Raw genomic sequence first — 20,675 nt, forward strand, 5'->3', positions numbered from 1 at the left:
GTAAAGATTTCTTAGGACACAGAAAACAATAAACACAAAAGAAAAACTTGATAAATTAAACTTAGTTGAAATTAAAAACTTAAGCTCATCAAAAGATCATTAACACAGTGTGTACATGTATCAGGTCACCATATTGTATACTTAAAATATCTTACAATTTTGTCAGTTATATGTAAGTAATGCTGAAAAAAAATTAAGAAAATGAAGTAGCCAAGCCACTGACTGAAAGAAAATAATCACAAACATATATCACAAAGGACTTAATTCTAGATTATATACAAAACTAAAAATAAAAAATGAAAAGACAAATAGCCCCATTATTTTTAAGTGGGCAAAAGTCTTTGACATTTCACAAAGGAAGATATAAAAATTGCCAAAAAGCACGTGAAAAGATACTCAATACCATCAGTCATTCAGGGAATGCAAATCAAAACCATAATGAGATACCACTATACAGGCACAAAAATAACTGAATCTCAAAAAACTAACACCACCAAATGCTGACAAGGATATGGTGCAATGGAGATTTTCATACCCTGCTGTTGTAACCACCTAACATCACCTCTGTGACTAGCAATTTCATTCTTAGGTATTTACCAAAAGAAATGAAAACATACAATCACAAACATACTTGTTCAAGACTGTCCACAGCTGGCCTGACAACAGCCTAAATGTGGAAACAGTCTAAATCAATAGGGAAAATGGATAAACCACCTGTGGAATATGTATACGATAGACTACTACTCGATAATAAAAAGGAACCAACTACTGATACAATATGAATGAATTTCGAAGACATGCTGAGCAAAAAAAAAAAAAGCTAGACTCAAATTGGAAAGTTTTTCAATAGGCATATTTAACCTAAGGTTAAAAAGGAAAGAATATTAGTTGCCAGTGAAGAAAAGGGAGCAAGTGACTGGATAGGGACACAAGGTAACTTTCTAGGGCAGGACAGGGACGTGGTTAATATACACGTATACTTTCTTTCCATATTCTATAGCTTAGATTTGTGCCTTTCAATTTACCTAATCTTTAAAGAAAAAGAACCTTATAAAATAAGTGATGGGTGAGGAGTGGAATGAATTATAGCTAATAAGGTTAATTTTGTGGGTGTCTGGGTGGCACAGTAGGGTTGAGTGTCCAACTCTGGGTTTCAGCTCAGGTGGTGACCTCAGGGTTGTGAGATCAAGCCCCACACAGACTCTGCACCCAACATGGACTCTGCTTAGGACTCACCCTCTCCGTCTGCCCCTTTCCCCTGCAGTGTGTGATCTTCCTCTCTCAAAAATAAATAAATCTTAATAAAAGAAAAGAAAGGTAATTTTGGAGCTGGTGATAGTTATATGGGAGTTTATTATATTATTCTGTTTATTTTGTATTTTTTTCAAAATTTCCATAATAAAAAAGCCAAAAACAAAAAAACCAAAAGCACACAAACCACAAACCCAATGTTCTAAACTATTTGGTACATCACAAATACAATTACTCTGTCACATAGAGCCATAAAGGTTTCTAATCACTGATTCTCAGTTTCTATATGTAATCTGTCCCAATCCAGTTACAAACTACCTATGCCTGGCACCAGGTACCAGACCACACTCTCAATAGCACTGTTCTCTCTGCCTCATTCTTTTCTTCACTGAGTAATAGTGAAAGGTAGTGATAGTAGTACCAAGATCTCCTTCTTCAAGGTTTTATGAGGATTAAATAATAAAATATATGTAGACCAGCAGCTGGCATAGAAGTTCCATAGGCATTAACTATTCTTCTCATTAATTAAACCTGCTACAGCTTTTTTTTTTTAATTCCTAGGATCTATTTAGTTGCCAGTAATTTCATGTTTTTTTTTTTTCTGAGCTATATATGTCCTTTAAGCTTTGAGCTTATTACTCAAACAAATCTTTCTGCTTAAATTTTTAAGTCAAAATGTAAAAAAGAAGATTCACATACTCTATTGATGAGGAAACTGAGCTTCAAAGATTAAATGCAGCAGACATTTCTCAGGGTGGTTGCCCTGGTCCAACCATTCCTGGAAATAAAGTCAGGATTGCCAGATTCCTTGGGGCACCTGGGTGGCTCAGTGGGTTAAAGTCTCTGCCTTCGGCTCAGGTCATGATCCCAGGGTCCTGGGATTATGCCCCGCACAGGGCTCTCTGCTCAGCAGGGAGCCTGCTTCCCCCTCTCTCTCTGCCTGCCTCCCTGGCTACATTTATCTGTCAAATGAATAAATAAAATCTTTTAAAAAAGAAAAGAAAAGAAAAAGAACAAATGCCCCGCATCGAGGCCTGAGTGGAGCTTTCCGCTCAGCGGGGAGTCCGCTTCCTTTCCTCTCTACCTCTGCCTGCCTGTCTGCCTACTTGTGATCTCTGCTTGTCAAATAAATAAAATCTTTAAAAAAAAGGGGGGGGTGGTGCCAGATCCCATCTCTGCCACATGATTTGTCCATCCAGGGCCAGATTACCAATCACAGCTGAGTCAATCAGATTTCTTCTCCTAGTACCTGTGGTCCAGTCTTTGGCAGCACTCTGAGTGGGTTCTCTAACCCTGCTGTCTTGTTCCTGCCTTTCCAGAAGCTAGGGAGTTAGGCTCTTCCAGTGATTCCATGCAATGGCTCCTCCAGCATCCTTCTGATAAACTCATCTTTTGTCCCATTAGTTAGTTTCCATTCGTTAGATGAATGAGAGGGGTAACAACCAAGTTCTACAACACACACCTCTTCATGTTAGACACTCTCAACGAGTACCTACTGGAAACCTACTGTCTGCAAGGCATGGTACCAGATCTGTGCTGGGAGGACTGGCAGGTTGTGACAGGAGAAGGAGGAGGGGGACTTTGCAAAGAACAAGTGGCCGAAAACACTGTGGAAGGTATAAGGAACTGAAAGCAATACAGTTTTACTGCAGAATAAGGCACATAAAGGCACAGAGTTAATTCTCAGTAAATATTTGTTGAATTGATATTAAATTAGATATAAGACCAGACAGGTTTTGGACAAATCACCTAAGGCTTTGAAGGCCAAACTAAGAGATTCAGAATCTACTCCCCTCAAATGGGGGCTATTGAAGGTTTCTGAGCATTAGAGCCCTATAATATGAGTTGTGCTTTCGAAAGAACACTAACATCTCAGCCAGTCCTGATGAATGCTCAGCTTATTAAGGAGCTGAGTTTCTGTGTTTTAAACATAGTATTTATGTTTCCTACAATGACATTTACCAGGACATTGTACAGAAAACAGGTTTTATTTCAATGTCAAAATATTTCTGTATGACTTGCCTCAGAGAACAACTGAAGACATCTATGAATATTATAATTTTATCTTCGGGTCTGGATCTAATCAAATGAAGTTGCTAACAAAATTAGTTTAGGGTCAACAATGTTTCTCTACTAATCGTGACCCGAAGCAGATGTGCACTAAGAACCATGTTATAACCAAGAAACTGTTAAGTACCTACTTAATCTAATGGAAGACAACTCAAGTTTCATTGAATGCGCCTTATAAAACACTCTACAGCACAACAGGAAGGTCTCTGGCATATGCAATCTTATTACTATCAAGTGCAATTTTAAACACAGATCCTAAAATCACTGCTACCCCAAGTCAGAAAAGATATACTTTATTTTTCAATCACACAAATGACAAAGTATGTATTTCTTTTTTTTTTTTTTACCATTTTCAATTTATTGGAAATTATTAAATAACAAAGAGTAAAATTTTAAACACATATATAAAAATATTAACTTTAAAAATTAAAATATGGTGAAACTATAAAATAAGTATACAATTAAAGAATGCATTAACTGAGCATCCTCAAAACTATATAAATATTGGATATTTTAGAGATGCAATATCTATTCTCTGAATAAAGTTTAAAATATTTTTATAATTTTCAAACTAACGAAGTAGCAATAGCTCTGTCCAATTTATAAGTGTCCAAAGTATGTATTTCTATAAACACTATTCCATTAAATCTTTGAGAACTAGAATCTAAACACAAAAACTGATCTTATTCTACTGGTAACTGTTTACATGGCCACTCAAAGTAATAAAAAGTGTTGTAAAAAAGTCAAGTGAAAAGCAAAATGTCATCCAAACAAATGTCTTTAAACAAAATAAGTCTTCCTTTCAAATAGAGAGAGCCAAGATTTTTAGCAATAAAAGTGCACATAATTAACCTCAATCATAGTGACTGGTATGCCATAGAAGAGGAAAACACAAATTAACCATTCAAAGGTCAAAAATGTTTTTTTCATAGCCTTGCCTGTACTGTAAGTAGCGAAATGCAAAACGCTAACAGACTTTCTGAAAGTTCTTTAAAAGTATCCAGCAACTCGTTCAGAACTTCAGGAAGAGTTTCGGAGATACCACGAGCGCCTGTTTCCAGTGTGACCCAACCGTTGCTTTTAAGTGGAAACATGTACAAGCAAAAGCAGCAGTTCCCTGGGTGCGATGACAAGGCGAAGCCCCCTCAGACACATGCCCAAGGCTGGGATTAGGGACCCAGGGAGGGGGGTGCTGCCACCGTACCCCCGCGCGTGCCCCACTGTGCCCCACCGCGGCGGGAACTTACAGCTCTGGTCTCATACAGAACCAGCTTCTGGACGGAGCTGATGATGGGGGCGGCGGCCGCGGGCATGGTCGGAGCAAGTTGGGGCTCTTACGACAGGACACCAGGCCGCGGCCCAGGGTGCGGCGGCCTCCGGACTGCCCCAGGAGGCCCGGAGAGAAGACACCTCAGACCTCCGACACCGGATCTAGCCAGAAAACACCACTTGGGCACTAAATACACAGGAGACCGGGTACAGCTCAGGTGTTTCCTGATCCCGGCCCGCGACCCGCAGGCAAACCCCGCCCCGGGCACGTCGGAGGCGGGGCTTCAGGAGATACCGTAGAGAGGGCGTGAAGAGGCTCCCAGAACCTGCGTGCTACCTAGAGAGGAAGCGAAAGGCGCCATTTTTGGTGCGGGCAGGAGAAAAAGTGGGCGGAGAAAAAGTCGCGCGGTTTGTTCAGACTCTCGCTTCTTCTGGTCCACCTCTGTGGAAAAGGGGAGGATTTGAGACTGAACTGCTTCTTTTGAAGCGGTTCGCCGAATTGTAGATAGATCCATTCGAAGTTTTTCTTTTTTTCTCTGCCTACCTCGGCCCTCTTTTTCCTGGAAACATAGAGGATAGCCCTTCCCCGAGTGTCGGTGTTTTTCCCCTTGCATCGCTTTGTTCTCCATTTTAACCCTTTGAGAGTCTTCTTTAAATCACCTTTAAAAAAATATATCACCTGAAGTTGGACATCGTGGACTTTGCCACATATCTGTGGCGGAGACTGGCTATTTGTCAGTTCCTCAAGGGGACTGCCAAGCGTAGCGCCCTGTGGTGTGGCACCGGCTTTGGAGACAGGCTTCCATCTGATGTGTGTGAACGTAAGTGAGTAGTGTACATACCGTCTCTAATCGTCACCCTCTATACCTGTGAAAAGGAATGTGTAATAAATACGAAGTGAAGTGCAAAAGTGAATACCTAAGATTTTTAAAAACGAATGAATTACAAGCCGGCCTCCCAAGAGGCCCTGCGCGAAGCCCCGCCAGGGGTTGCCTAGGCAACCGGTCTACACACGCGGAGGCGCTCGAGCCGGCTGCTGGGGCCTGGCGGGTGGGGTCCTGTGGGCTCCTGAGGACTGTGCTGTGGCGGGGTAAGTAGGGGTCGTAAGTCCCCCTCCCCGACGTGTTTTGTATCAATTAATGGGAACCTCACCTGCGAGGATCCCAGACCACTTAATTTTCTTATAAAACTGAACTTTGGGATCTCTCGGTAAAGTAATTTTCACACCATTTTCCGTTCCAACGACTAACGTCTTCATTCCACAAATATTTACTGAGGACCTGCTAGAAGAGTGTAAGGACTCGCCACGGCAGAAGTATTAGGTTTTCCGGGGAGGGGGGCGGTGCTGGAAACCACAGAACCCACTACTAGAGGGTTTCCCAACGGCTAAAAATGTGAGGGAACTTTTAAAAACTGTTGAATTATAGTATAAAAGCATAACATAATGTGATATTCGAGATTATGTTATTAACAAGGAGATGTCAGAGATCATATTGTAAATTTAAAATTGAGAGATGACCAAATTTTTAAAATAAATGTTTAATTATTTAGTATTTTAATTTTCTTTCATAGTTTTGTCCTGCTTAAGAACTGGAAAGATGGTCAGGTCAGTTCTGGCATTTTATGTTGACTTGGATCTTTCAGCTAGGAAGAATATTTCTGTTTTGTTTCATAATGGAAACCAATTAATCTGAAATCAAGTATTAAATATATGAAATCAAGTATTAAATACATATTAAAATTTCATATGAAATCAAGTATTAATTAAATAAATTGCACTAATATTTTCATTTAGGATAACAACTTTTACAATATCTGTGGATTTCTGGTTTCCAATATTAGTTTTCATTTATTCTATTATACTGTAACAGCACTTCCGTTTGAACATTTTCTCCATTTGGTTCACCCAGAAGCAGATCCTGAGACAAAAATTCAAAGTCTAGAGCTTTATATGGGAATAATCCCAGGAAACAACATCAATGAACAGAAGGAAGTTGACCAAGGGGATATTACCAAGCAAATGTCTCTGTGGGCTGAAATCACTGGAGAATCCTGAGATGTGTGTCTCAGAGTAATTCCCACTTAAGGGAGAGCACATTGAGGGAAGGGAATAATGACACAAGGATGTGATTGTTAAAGGTCGCCACAGAGTGTGTTTGCTAACCCCTCTCGCAGTTTCATTCACATAGTTTCATTCACGTGCCTGTTCCCCAAAAGTCATTTTCTTTTGTCTTTCAATCTTGCTCCTCTAAGGCCCTGGGCCAAACCTTCAGTATTGTCCTCCAACCTGAGGACCTAGGAATACTGCTTAAATCTCTCCCCACAGAACCACCTGGGGGGCTCAATCGATTAAGCGTCTGCCTTCGGCTCAGGTCATGGTCTCAGGGTCCTGGGATGGAGCGCTGTGTCTGACTCTCTGCTCAATGGGGAGTCTGCTTCTCCCTCTCCCTCTCTGCATTTGTGCTCTCTCTCTCCCTCTTTAAATAAATAAATAAAATATCTTTTTTAAAAAACCTCTGCCCACAAGAAGGATTTCCTTAATCATCATCATGTAGGGCTACCCCCCAAGTGGGATTAAAGTCTGGAAGTGATGAAGTCTTGAACCTAGGTGAGGTTCGGAGCCAATGGCTAAGAAAGAATTCTTTAGACGTCTTTGGTGCAAAAAGGTGGTTTATTAGAGCACGGGGACAGGACCTGTAGGCAGACGGAGATGCTGCTGCGCCGGTCATGTGAGGAGTGGCTGGATATATACACAGGAGTTGGGTAGGTGAGGACAAAGGGTTGTTCCGAAGAGCTATTGGGGTAAAGAAGACTGTCAGGATATTGAAGGCCTGGTTACTATCCAGCCAAGGCCACTTTCCCTCTAATGAGGCACTAACATAAAGACAATTGGGAGTCTCCTGGTGGAATGTTACATTCCTGCTATCAAGCGTCCTTGTTAGTGAGATTTAGGTTTAGAAGAAATTTTATTTACTTTTCCTTCTACCTCAGCCTCCTTCAGTTTTTATGGAGGGGAGGGTGACATTAGGGCTTGAGGAATTGAGTTATGTGCCTTTGGCTATTGATAAATATTTTCTATCAGCTGATCCTAGGGAATTCCATATGAGGTGTGAGCTAAAAGAGAGACATTGGTGAGCAAGAGACAGGTGACATGGGGTCTGGGCTGCTTTTTTATGAAACTTATTTGTACCCTTTAGATCTGCTTGGAACTGATCCCAGTGTTCCATTTTTATCATTTGGTGGATTGCTGCTATGCCTGTCCAACTTGAGGTCTTGATCTGACATACCCAGCTCATGATGGCACTTCCGTTTCCAGAGTCACCTGATGTCCCATGGTCAGGCACTCATCCTCTCCCAGAGCCCAGAGCATTGCCAAGAGCAGCTGCTTGAATGGGGAATGGTTCTCTGCTGCAGACAGGGATCTACACTGAGAGGTTTCTGTTGTGGCTTTGCTAAGACTCCAAAAGAATTCTTCCATGCTCTAAGTACCTCCCTGTCACATCCTGGGATCTGGGCAGGTATATGGCCCAAGAAGCAGGCCTCTGGTATCATACACCAAAACTTCAGCAGAGCTCTTTCTTTATCTGAGCTTCACCCAAAACTGGTAGCTTTCCAAGTCACCCATTAAATGGATCAGAACAGTATCCCCAAGTGTGCTACATCTGTCTCCCAAAGTGAGAGACTTATAAAATACTACACCCCTTCTTTCAGAGGTAGAATGAGTAAGGTACAATAACTTGTCCTTTACCTTGGAGAGAATATCTCAGAATGACCCAGACCACTAGTCTTTTAAAACTTCAGTAAGTAAAGTAACAAGCCTTTAAATCCTTGTGAATTTATCTTCCACTTTCTGCTGCTCATGTGTCCTAGGAAGGCATCCTGGACATTTGCCACTCCCTGATCACCCGATATTATAGATCAATAAGACCCCCTTTTACTCTATTTGCTACAAACATGGGAGAGTCCTGGTGTAGAACAGAATATCTCTTGCTGACATGAATCAAACTGCTTCTAATATTCTTTTCTGACGGGAATTCAAAAAAACACAACACATTGGCCAGATGAGTAACTACCTACCAAGAACAAGAAGCTGTGTCCAGCTAGCAAAGCTCTCATCTGCACAATGGTTATAAATGAGGCTATTCCTTAATTAAGTTTTCAGTAATCCCCATCATTTGTCATGATCTATCTTTTTTTTTTTTTTTTTTTAAGCCACACTAGAGAATTAAGCAGGGCTATGCATCTTTTAAATAGTTTTGGTTAGCACCTTTCCATTCCATTCAATCAGAATGATTTACTCTTATTTATCTGGCCCAGGGGCCAAGGAGCCAGTAAGCAGTTTCATGAGCTTCCATTTGGCTTTTCTACCACATTGGCTCTTACTCCACAGGCAGGGAATCACGGTGAAGGTTTTGCCAGCTGCAATCCCTGTTACGTACCAGGAAAATAATCACGAAGTGATCCTATAGACCCTGTACTATAGGATAGACTTGAGCCAAGTTTCCATTGATCCCTGGTTCTCCATTTGCTTTCACTCTCACTGGGGGCCATGATGGCATTTTGAATCCACTGGTGTTGGTGTCAACTCAGAGCCTGTGTCCTATTGACTTGGAAAGAGGAGAATAGTCCCGTGTTCTCCATGTGTATTTCCCCAGTTAATGGTTATAGGTTCTCTTGGAGAAGGATTGGGGAATCCCTATTGTGAATACTTGTTAGGTGTTGTGGGGCCTATTCTTAAGGGCTCCTTGCCTACCCTTCAAGAAATGGGCTTTGGAGTTAAGAACTGGGCAAGGAATCATGATTTTTCACTGTGGCTGCTGATATCAGCCTTTGATTCATTTGCCCTTTGTCATTTTTAGATATGTAAGTTCATCAGCATTTTGATGATTGCTCATCTGTTTTGCCCCTAGAAATTCCGTGGCTTACCAGCCATCACCGCCGATCTCTATGGATCTTGCTTGCTGCCATTCTGGACTTCCTACCCATTCTAGTAATTACACCTACTTTGCTTCTGGTGGTTAAGTGCTGCCATCTGGCCTCTGCTCTCCCAGATTCTCTCATCCTCACTGAGGCATGGGACCCCAGTATCATAGCAGCCTTTCTCCTACCTTCAGTCCTGGCCTACAAAGGACAGCCACCTTGAGCTTAGTAATAATACTAGTGCCTCATTAGTTCATTCCTTGTAGACTTAAAGAAGGGAGTATCCTCTGGCCATCCCGAAGAGCAGAGGTGGCTGATGTGTTCTCGGGCCTCATTTAACATGTCCTCCTTTAACAAATCCATCTAACATGTCACCTCTGTGAGCCTTTCACACCCTACTCCATATTCTGCTATTCTAGAGGCATAGATTAAATAAGGACCAGAGGCTACTTTCTGCACAAGTGCAATAAGCACAGCAAACTTAATCCTTCCCCCACTGAGATGTTGTAACTGCAAACCAACTGCCAGATGGGTGGAGTGGGGTGATCCCCAGATAGTCCTCTGCTGGGGATGTGAGGATGGCTACGGTCCATCCTCCTTTGGCTCATGCCTAGTTTCCTGCCTAACACAGATAATCATGGGGTTCAAAGTATCTAGACATCCACATAAATGTTCCATCCCAGGCCTTAGGTTCCTGGTTTTAGTGCACTTAATACTCTTTAATAAATGCACCATCTCTCTAAAAGATTTAGATGTATTGTCTCCTTTATAACTACATTTTATGGTGGCATTACTTATTTTTTGTTCCTAAAAATAACTTGAAATTTTAGTTCTTTTGTCATGAAGTTTTCATCTCAATCTTTTTAATATACTAGTAATAATTCTTACTATGTCTTGTTCCATAATGACATCTTAAAGTAATTTTGGTATATTAAGCCCATTTGAATATTCTTAAATTCCACAGAGAAATATAATCATATTCCTTTTACCTGGAAGCATATGGCCCACATAATCCACTTTCATTGCCATGAACATTGTCTCAGACCAATGGGACATAGTTATGTTCCATTTTTGAAGTCTGCCTATTAAAGTCATTTTATAAAATTTTGTAATTTTTCCATAAAGGGTTTGTATGTCTTTTATAATATTTAATCCTGTTCACATTATTATTTTGTTTCAAAGATAAGTCTTTTTATCCTTAGTTACATTTTTTAGCAATTCATCCTGTATAGAAATGCAACTGAATTTTGTATCATTTTGAATCCAGCAAATTGGATTAGCAGATTAATTCTCAAAATTTATCTGTGATATATTTGTTTTTATGTGGGCAATCATATCAACTGGGAATAATTACAGTTTTCTTTCTTTTGTCTTGTCATGACCTGAAGAGAACATTTTTAATATTTAACCATTAAATGTAAAGTTTGTCTTTTGTTAATACTTTTTATCAGGTTAAAAAATTCCTTTCTATTCCTAATTGCTAAGAGAATTATCTCTTATTAATCATTAAAGGATGTTGATTGTCTCATACTTTTTCTATACCTACTAAGATAATCATACAGTTTTTCTCTTTTATTTTAATATGATAAATTAATTTCTCATATTAGGCCAACCTTGAGTTCCTGTGGAAAGCCCAACTTTGTCTTGATGTTACCTTGTTATATATTGCTGGATTCAATTAGCTAATATTAGGATTTTGTAAATCCTGTTTATGAACGAAATTGGTACATTGTTTTGTTTTTTCACACTATTCTCTGATTTAGGTGAAGTTTATAAGACCGATAAACGGATGTAAGAAATCTCCACTTTATCTTTTCTCTGAAAGAGTGTAAGATTGTAAGACTTGGAACTTTTTGAAAAACCAGCTGATTTCTTTGGTGGGAAGGTTTTTAGTCACTGACTCAGTTTCCTTATGGTTATAGAACCACTCAGGTTTTCTTTTTTTTTTTTCTTGAGAAGCTGATTTTTCTAGGAATTCATCAATTTTGTTTAAATTTCCAAATTTATTTGGGATAACTTTGGTTTATGATATCCTCACCTATCTATATTACATCTGTAGCATTGTTACTCTGTAGTCCTTCCTCTTTTATATATCTAATATTGTTTGATCAAGTAGACAATAAATCAGTAGGCATTATGGAAGATTTAACCACTAATATTCACAAACTTAATGTAAGCTTCATTTAAAAAACACTACATTTTTAAAAAAAACATAAATCACATATACTTTTTAGGGAATCTTTAAAAAAACTACCATGTACTAGGCCATAAGGCAAACCACAACAAATTTCAAAAAATTAGTATACCATGGAGAACATTCTCTGATTAATGATAGATATAAAAAAATCTTAATTTCAAGATATAAGAAATCACACTTCTAAAATTATTTGATTGTGCCTTCTATCTTCTTGATCAATCTTTTTTTTTTTTTTTTTTTTTTTTTTTTTTTTAAAGATTTTTTTTTTTTTTTTTTTTTTTTTATTTACTTGAGAGAGAGACAGTGAGAGAAAGCATGAACGAGGAGAAGGTCAGAGAGAGAAGCAGACTCCCCATGGAGCTGGGAGCCCGATGCGGGACTCGATCCCGGGACTCCAGGATCATGACCTGAGCCGAAGGCAGTCGTCCAACCAACTGAGCCACCCAGGCGTCCCTCTTCTTGATCAATCTTGACAGAAGTTTTCTATTTATACTTTTTTTCAAAATACCACTACTTAGCTTTGGTGACCCTCTCTATATGTTTGTTTTCTATTTTATTAACTTTTAAAATATATTTTTCTATTTTTCCTGGGGTTTTTTCCTCAACATCTTAAAAGTGGTGAGCTTATCTCATGTATTTTTCAGAACTTCTTTGGTTCTAATGTAAGTGCTTAAGGTTTCTAAATACTACCTTAGTTATATCTTCTAACTTTTGTTGTATATGTTCTTTTTCAGTTTTATGTATTGTCTAATTTCCATTCGGATTTCTGTTAGAGCCATTGGTAGTCCCTACACATGTACACATAGACACATACATATCTGTGTGACATATATATGTATATATACATATAGTATATTTAATTTGATCTTTAATCGAATATACACATCATAACATATATGTATATGTATGTATATATGTATGTTTTCCCTTAATTTAGTCTTGCAGAAACACTTCATTTTAGCTGTCTTTTGTACAATATATAGTTAGATTTTGCTTTTTATTTCAAACTAAGAGCCTATTATTGTTTTAATAGATAAGTTTAACTTATTTGTGAATATCAGCAAAATCCTTGTGTTTAGTGATGTGGAACGTCTTCTAGGCGAAGTAAATTCTCAGGATAGTCTCATTCTCCCTCACCTGCCTTCCTCTTCTAACTAGATTAATCACTGACAATCGTATTCTTTCTTACTGTAGTAGTTTATATTATGAATTCTCAAGAGGAGACAGAAGAGCATTCATTTGCGGATATATTTAGTGAAGATGAAGCTGAATATAACTTTTTGCTGTCTAAACCTGTTTGCTTTGTTATATTTGGGAAACCAGTAAGTTATCTTTCCTAACTTATTATTTACTCTATTTTTTTTATTTTTAAAATCCTAACATTATATTACCATACAAGAATGAAAACCACAAAATGTGCTAATTTTTTCGAGTATTAGACTTTCATTGTATGACTTTAATAACTGATATAATATTGGTTGTAAGTTCTTAACTTTATCTTGTCTTGTACACTCTAATTGAAAAGGAACCTACATTGTACTTATCTTTGTTTTTACATTATGAAGAAATAGAATTCATCAAAGTATTGCAAAATCAAAGCATGACAATTGTTAGTAGTCTGTGATCAAAAGTTATTTCAAACATAATTTGCTTATAAAACTTTCTGTGAAATTTGTTATGAAGCTCCCTGAGTATGGGAAGACAGGACACTATGGAGACAAACTGGGCTCTCCCATTAATATCTGAAGATACAGAAAGGCAATGTGTTTTACCTTTGCAATGTGTTCATGGACCTATATATTGTCTTTCCACAAAATAAAAAGAAACCAAAATGGATGACACAAGGTATCCTGCCTTATTAGGCATTTCTAGTAAGAACCTCTAAATGAGCAGTATTTTCAGCCATTGAACTAGTTGGTAGTTACCATTAGAGAGCCTGAATTGGTGAATTAAAGGGCCTTTCCAGAACAGCACATACTAAGGGCTGGATCCTACCCTTGATTTAATTTTATATAGACCCTGGGACAGGTACCAAGAAATGGTTCCAGTAACTTTCATTATGTTTCTTAACATTCAGTAGAGTTTCACAAGTCCAGAGTGAACATGTATGGAACTAGAAGGTATTATGCCAAGCGATATAAGTCAATCAGAGAAAGACAACTGCCATATAATCTCACTAATATGTTGAATGTAAGAAACAAAACAGAGGATCATAGGGGAAGAGTGGAAAAAATAAAACAAGATGATACCAGAGAGGGAGACAAACCATAAGAAACTCTTAATCATAGGAAACTGAAGGTTGTTGGAGGGGAGGTGGGTGGAGGGATGGGGTTACTGGGTGATGGTCCTTAAGGAGGGTATGTGATGTAATGAGCACTGGGTATTATGTAAGACTGATGAATCACAGACCCGTACCTCTGAAATAAAAAAGTTCATTATATGTTAATCAACTAAATTTAAATTTTAAGATGTTTAAAATAAAAGTCAACAGTGAGAGCACTCAGATGCAAATGTTGCTATGTTAAAATGATCTACTGTCTTGAAAATATTATACTTTTCAAAGATGTCCATTAAGTAGGAGTTTTTTGTTCTTGAAAGTTACTAAGTGGAAGTCTGTCAAAACAGTCATGACTAAAAACTTTAGAAAAGAGATACAGTGATGGATTTCAATATAATCACAATGATATGTATTCGAAATTACAAAATTTGGCAGTCAAAAGAGGACAGTACCTGGAATGTCATAATGGTACAGCTGCCTGATTTCAGGGTTATTTTCTTAATTTAAAAAAGGTTATTTAAATCACTTCAAAAAATGTGGCAAATGTGACAATAACTAGAGAAAAATTAAGCTATAAATATGTAGAGTCTACTATTCATTAATTTTTGTGGACAAAAAATTCACTTGATAATATTCATGTATTGTAACCATCAATAGAGTCTTTTAAAATGAGAATATCTGTTTCACTGGCAAATGCTTGTGGGTTTTAAATAACATCTTTCTTTTTAAGGGGGTTGGGAAGACAACGTTAGCTCATCAGATAGCACAGACATGGAAATGTATTCGTGTAGAAGGTAAATCTTACCCTTCCCCCCCAAAGTTTTATTATAAAAACTTTCAAATATACATAAAAATGTAAAGAATTATACCATCTAGATTCTGTGGTTAACATTTTGCTGTAATTACTTTATCACACATTACCAGCCTAGTGAATGTTATCTTCATGATAGCATCAGGCTTATTTCTGCTTTTCAGATAGTCTTAGTTTCGTTCATAGAAGTTAGGAGGATGTATGGAATGTCTCACTTCATTCTCTGGCCTCCAATTCTCTAATTCTCTCATTTAGAACTACTGGAGACATATGTTTTGGGTATCTCCCTATGAAAGATGAGAAGAAAAGAAACCCTCACAACTGTTCTTAAGAGCATTTTTCAAGACTTAATTATTTTTTAAGATATTATTTATTTATCTGAGAGAGAGAGAGAGAGAGCGCACAAGTCGGGAGCTGGGAAGGGCAGAGGGAGAGGGAGAACCAATTTCCCCACTGAGCAGGGAGCTGGATGCAGGGCTCAATCCCAGAGTCCTGGGATCATGACCTGAGCCAAAGGCAAATGCTTAACCTACTGAGCCACCCAGGTGCCCCAAGACATAATTATTTTCAATGATAAATTTTATTTTTTATTATTTTGCTTTGTGTTCTTTGCAGTATATAAGATGAGGACTGCTATCTTTATATAAAATATTCTTTTAATCAATAAAACTATTTTTTCTAATAGAAAAATAAGCAAAAAAGAGTGAATTGTCAATTCATAAAAGTAGAAATAAAAATAGACAAATATAAGAAAAAAGTTGTTATTCAAAGAAATTGTTATTCAAAGAAATGCTAATTAAAATAACACTGATCCGAGGCGCTGGGTGGCTCAGTCCTTAAGCAGTTGCCTTTGGCTCAGGTCATGATCCCAGGGTCCTGGGATCAAGCCCCACATGGGGCTCTCTGCCCACTGGGAAGCCTGCTTCTCCCTCTCCCACTCCCCCTGCTTGTGTTCTTTCTCTCTCACTATGTCTCTGTCTGTCAAATAAATAAATAAATAAATAAAATCTTAAAATAAAAAGCACTGATCATATTTGCCTATCAAATTGACAAAGAACCTTTAAAGTTTTTATAATTATTTTTGGCTAGAATGTTATGAAATGTTGATTCCATGTGCTGTTAGTGAAATTGCAATCTGGTACAATTTGGGGGACAAATTGTACAATCATAGATGACTAGCAATGAGGGACTTAATTCAGTTCCTGAGTCCTCCCCTAGGTCTTGTCCCTATCACTTCTGTCCCGGGATGTCGTCCATAAGGGATAGAATATTTCCTCTTAAAAGGAAACAAATCTTTGGAATTCCAGCTTCAGGCCCCCTTTTTCTAACCAGTGTTTACTTATTTTTACATTTCTTGATGCGTATTCCTTTCATTTAATCAGAGAGCAAAGTTAATGGGCTCTGGATATAACTCTATGGTAATAAAAGTCTATAGACTAATAATACTTTGTGTATAATTTTGAGTGACACTTTACAATTCCAAATCATTGTCCCGTACACAATGTCATTTCATCCTCACATTCTCTTGTGTGCTATACAGGGGATAAGCATGCAAGGCCCAGAGATATTTAAGAAGTTAGCTTCCTCAAGATCTTTTAGCTAGAGAATAGCAGAGACAAGTTCTTTGTGGAATACAATCTGCTGCCTCATCCTTTGGTTAGCTTAAGTGACATAATGTGTATAAATGTGCTTTGAAAACTCTTAAAGTGATATGCAAATATTAATCTTTGTTACCATTATAAAACACAAATGTGTTTCTTAATTTGGCAATTCTAATATCAGCTTGTGCTAATATTTTGAATTCATATTTTAGCTTTACCAGTGTTGGAAGAACAGATTGCGAGGGAAACTGAATCAGGAGTTATGGTAAATCTAAGTGTCAAAATTATTATGATTTAAAAAAAAAAAAAAGCTCTGTGTCACAAGTGTATATACACTAATATACACTATCTTTGTTGGTTCTTAGTTGCAGTCAATACTGCTCAGTGGTCAAAGCATTCCCGAAGAACTTATCATAAAGCTAATGTTGGAGAAGCTCAACTCTCTGCAAGTTTCTCACTTTGGTATGTTTGTTTTTGTAAATCGGTGGCTATCAAAGCAGTCTTAAAACTCATGCTTTAGATGAGGCACACATAATTTCTGAAGTTGCTGTTTCCTTTGCCCTGAAGTAAGAATTCTAGAGCCTGAATTCGTTAAGCAGGTTAGGTATTTTTTTTAAGATTTTATTTTTTTTATTTGACAGACAGAGATCACAAGTAGGTAGAGAGGCAGACAGAGAGAGAGGAAGGGAAGCAGGCTCCCTGCTGAGCAGAGAGCCCGATGCGGGGCTGGATCCCAGGACTCTGAGCTCATGACCTGAGCCAAAGGCAGAGGATTTAACCCACTGAGCCACCCAGGTGCCTGCAGCTTACGTATTTTTGTTTACTTCCTTTTATTCTTCAGACTCTACATTTGTAAACAAATAAATAAATTTAAATGGTTCCATCTTCTTTGAGCTCTGTGTTATCCAGGAAGGGATCGACACTCTCCCGTGGTCCTTACAGTGCAGACAGCCTCTGCTGACTGCTTTCCCATTCACTCAGAGTTTTATTACTGAGTCCTGTCCGCCTTCTTTGCATTAATCCGCACTTATCAGGCAGGAATTTCTTGTCTAGTGCCAGCTTACCCTCCTGCCCCAGTTACTGGCAGGCTTCGGTCTGTTCACCCCGTCCACCCTCTCACTCTGGACCCAAGAAGTCTCCCTGCACTCCAACAGATGCTGAGCAGGGGTTTCAAAGACTACTGAAGCTTAGAACGACTAAATAGAAAAGAGCATACCCTATGACATTTGTAAAAGAAGGAAGAAGAAGATGGGCTGGGGAGAAAATCACCCACCCAAAATAGATTTATTGAATTAAAGAAGAAAAACTTAGCAAGCTGCTTTATATCCTTAGTAAGTTAGGAGAGACGTTGTGACTCTTAAGAATATAGGGATAGAGCACTGGGAGCGGTGCATAAACAATGAATCTTGAAACACTGAAAAAATAAAATTAAATTTTAAAAAAGAATATAGGGATAAAAATAAAATGCAGTAAAGTAAAAATCATGATTGCCAAAGCAAGTCAATAATGGAAGTACCAAAAGCAGACGTCCCTGCAAACTATGTCTGTATCATTTACATCTATAAGTAGAAAGATTTCTCTACATGTAGATGATATACAGAACAAACTACATCTATCCACCCACGTATAGAAAAATTTCACCTATTACATATGTTGTTATATATATATATATGTATATATATATATATATATATACACACACACACACACACACACACATATACTTTGTCTACACATCAGTCTTCTAACTAGTGATCAGTGATAAAGAAGTTGAGCTTGAGAAAACATCCAGAATGTAGGAGGTTAAATGAATAAAAAGGACAATGACAGAATTCCAACATGGGTCCATAAATGACCTCCAAAATCATCGTGATTGAAGCTGAAGCGTGTATATGCATAGGCAGGCAAATATCTCCTTTTTATATTTCATCTCCCCTTACCTCTTGAAAAATTTAGAGTAATTTGCCCCCCCAAAACATGGTATAAATAATAAATATAGGCAAAAAGAGAAAAAATAATGAAAAAATAAACCTACTCAGTTATGCCATTCATGATGTTCAGAATCTTTTTAACTTCTTCTTGTGGAAGATTTCAAACAAAGGTAAAAGTGATATAAAACCCCCATGTGTCCCTCACCCAGCTTCGATGAAGACTCTTGTCTCATCTTGTTTTATGTGACCTCCTGCCCACATTCCTCTACTAACCTACTTTATTTTGAAGCTAATTCATATCATATCAATTCATCTGTAAAGGTTTTAGTATATATTTCAAAAAGGTAAGGAATATTTTTAAACCTAGCATCACATTACATTATCATGCCTACTAAATTAATAGTAAATCATTTACTGACCACTCTGTGGTCAGATTTCATTATTTGCCTTGTGTATTTTTTTTCCTACCTGATTTTTGGGTTTTGTTTTTTGGTTTTCCATTTTGGGGTTTTATTTTGTTTGTTTTTTGGATTTTTTTTTTGTTGTTTTATTTGTGTGTGTGTGTTGTTGTTGTTTGTTCGTTTTGTTTGCTTAGTTTTTTTGGGGGGGGGGGATCTAACCAGGTTTCACATATAGCAATTGCTTAGTATGTCTCAAGTCCCTTTTAATCTATAAAATCCCTCTACCTCCTTCTATCATCTTGTGTTCTCTTTGTTGAAAAAGCAAGTTATCTATGTTTAAGTTATCTGTGTTTAAGAATTTCCTTCATTTTGGATCTTGCTGACTGGCATCCCTTAAAATCATTTAATGTACTCCTCTTTCCCCTAGACTTACTGTACACTGATGCTTGCTCTGGGAGCTGGCAGAAGAGAAGCAGTATAAATGGTTTCTTGAGTCTGAGGGCCACACGATTAACATGCAATTGCATGGCTGTGTTTTAGGTATGCACAACTGGGCTTTTTAAGGGCTCTAGTGGGGACAGAACCTAGAATCCCTTCTGCCCAAACTCCCCCCACCTAGTCTATGGCATCCCCAGAGGAATTTCTGTGGAATCTAGCATCTTGCTAAATGCAGTTTAAAAGTCTTTGCTCATCAAGGAGTCTTTCTGATACTTGGTCCTACCCACCAGCCTGGTAGATGGTAGGAGTGAAATTGGAAGTGAGGAGCTTTCAAAACTTGGGTCAGAGCCAATGCCTAGGCATCCTGGGAAGTCCCTATTTGCTTCCTGTTTCTAGATTCCAGAAAAACTCACTTTCTCCAGTAATGATGGACAGCCCTAGTCTGGGCATTCCCTGTCCCCGACATATCCCATTGTGGATGGTCTCATAAGTCATTGATCACCAGTGTATCCATTCAGATCAGGCTGGCATGAGGTCAGGTACCTATTAGGGCTGGATGAACATAAACTACTTGATATCTCTGAATCTCTCGTCGCTTCAATCTGAAAGCAGTGGCATGCCATCTTCAGTTTGGTGGAAATAATTCATTCCACTGTACCAGAAAGTGGGGGTAAAGGGATGGCATGGACCAAGTAGTTACCCCTGGGCAGTCATATGGACAGTATTTCAGCTTCTTCCTGGTGGGGTTGATACAGGCTGAACACTAGCCTGCAGCGTGTCTACTCTGCCAATGCTGGTACAAACAGAGCCTCGCAGCAAGGAGTGGCAGGAGGTCTCCCACTCTTCCATCTTCAGCATTGAAGGTAGGGGCTTGGCAATGGTATCAAGGAGATATGGGACAGAGAGGGGAAGTCCTCATCTATGCTTCCATCCTCACACACGTCTCTGGGGTTAGAGAGGCTGGCAGTGGGCTTGGCAGCTCTGATCTGTCTATGAGGAAATGTCCTTGTAAGTATCCAGAATTGGGTCTAGAGAACTAAGCTCTTCCACTCTCCCACATCTCTTCCATAGACTTGTTCCTAGGGCCTGGGTGTGATGATACTGGCCACCTCTCAATGGGTAAGACCCTAAAACTCATCACTCAGAAAATTCAAGCTGCCCAAATACTGGCCTGTCAGACTCCATGGAAGCTACCCACTCTTCTGCTGCTTCCACTAGGAAAGAGACCAAGTTTTAAACTCATTCCAGTCCACATGTATGCCTGAGGTTTAGGATATCTACAAACAGTTGTACTTGAAATGCCTGATAAGCTGTCCCCTCAGTAGCAGTGACTGTAGTAATATACAGGGTCCTGGAGAGCACAGCATACAGAATGCCAAACATCTTGCTGTCATCCCTTTGTAATACACAGATGGTGGGCCGTGCTGCCAGCAGAAGGAATGAGAGGAAGGTACTGTGTAACCCCCTGTTGCTTGGAAGGGGAGGGCATGAATTCTGGAGACTGATGG

At 38.6% G+C, this 20,675-nt stretch overlaps 2 protein-coding genes across 13 annotated transcripts in view; one reads left to right on the top strand and one right to left on the bottom strand.

The window, feature by feature from the left end:
• Nucleotides 1–4,860, bottom strand: part of FIG4 (FIG4 phosphoinositide 5-phosphatase) — a 125,531-nt gene extending 120,671 nt beyond the window's left edge. The window contains exon 1 of the mRNA XM_059176874.1: nt 4,569–4,860. Coding sequence (XP_059032857.1) covers nt 4,569–4,634 — 66 coding nt within the window. The 5' untranslated portion in view covers nt 4,635–4,860. The remainder of the gene's footprint in view (nt 1–4,568) is intronic.
• Nucleotides 4,861–5,587: 727 nt separating this feature from the next.
• AK9 (adenylate kinase 9) overlaps nt 5,588–20,675 on the top strand; it is a 112,147-nt gene continuing 97,059 nt past the window's right edge. For all 12 annotated transcript variants that reach the window (XR_009354503.1, XR_009354502.1, XM_059176891.1 and 9 more), the window contains exons 1-5: nt 5,588–5,680; nt 12,902–13,029; nt 14,716–14,779; nt 16,610–16,662; nt 16,763–16,859. Coding sequence is in view for 10 of the 12 variants with exons in the window: in XM_059176891.1 (XP_059032874.1) it covers nt 12,913–13,029; nt 14,716–14,779; nt 16,610–16,662; nt 16,763–16,859 (331 nt within the window). In the remaining 2 variants the exon portion in view is untranslated. The remainder of the gene's footprint in view (nt 5,681–12,901; nt 13,030–14,715; nt 14,780–16,609; nt 16,663–16,762; nt 16,860–20,675) is intronic.

Source organism: Mustela lutreola, chromosome 6, assembly GCF_030435805.1.
Source record: "Mustela lutreola isolate mMusLut2 chromosome 6, mMusLut2.pri, whole genome shotgun sequence".
In the NCBI taxonomy this organism is placed as follows: Eukaryota; Metazoa; Chordata; class Mammalia; order Carnivora; family Mustelidae; genus Mustela; species Mustela lutreola.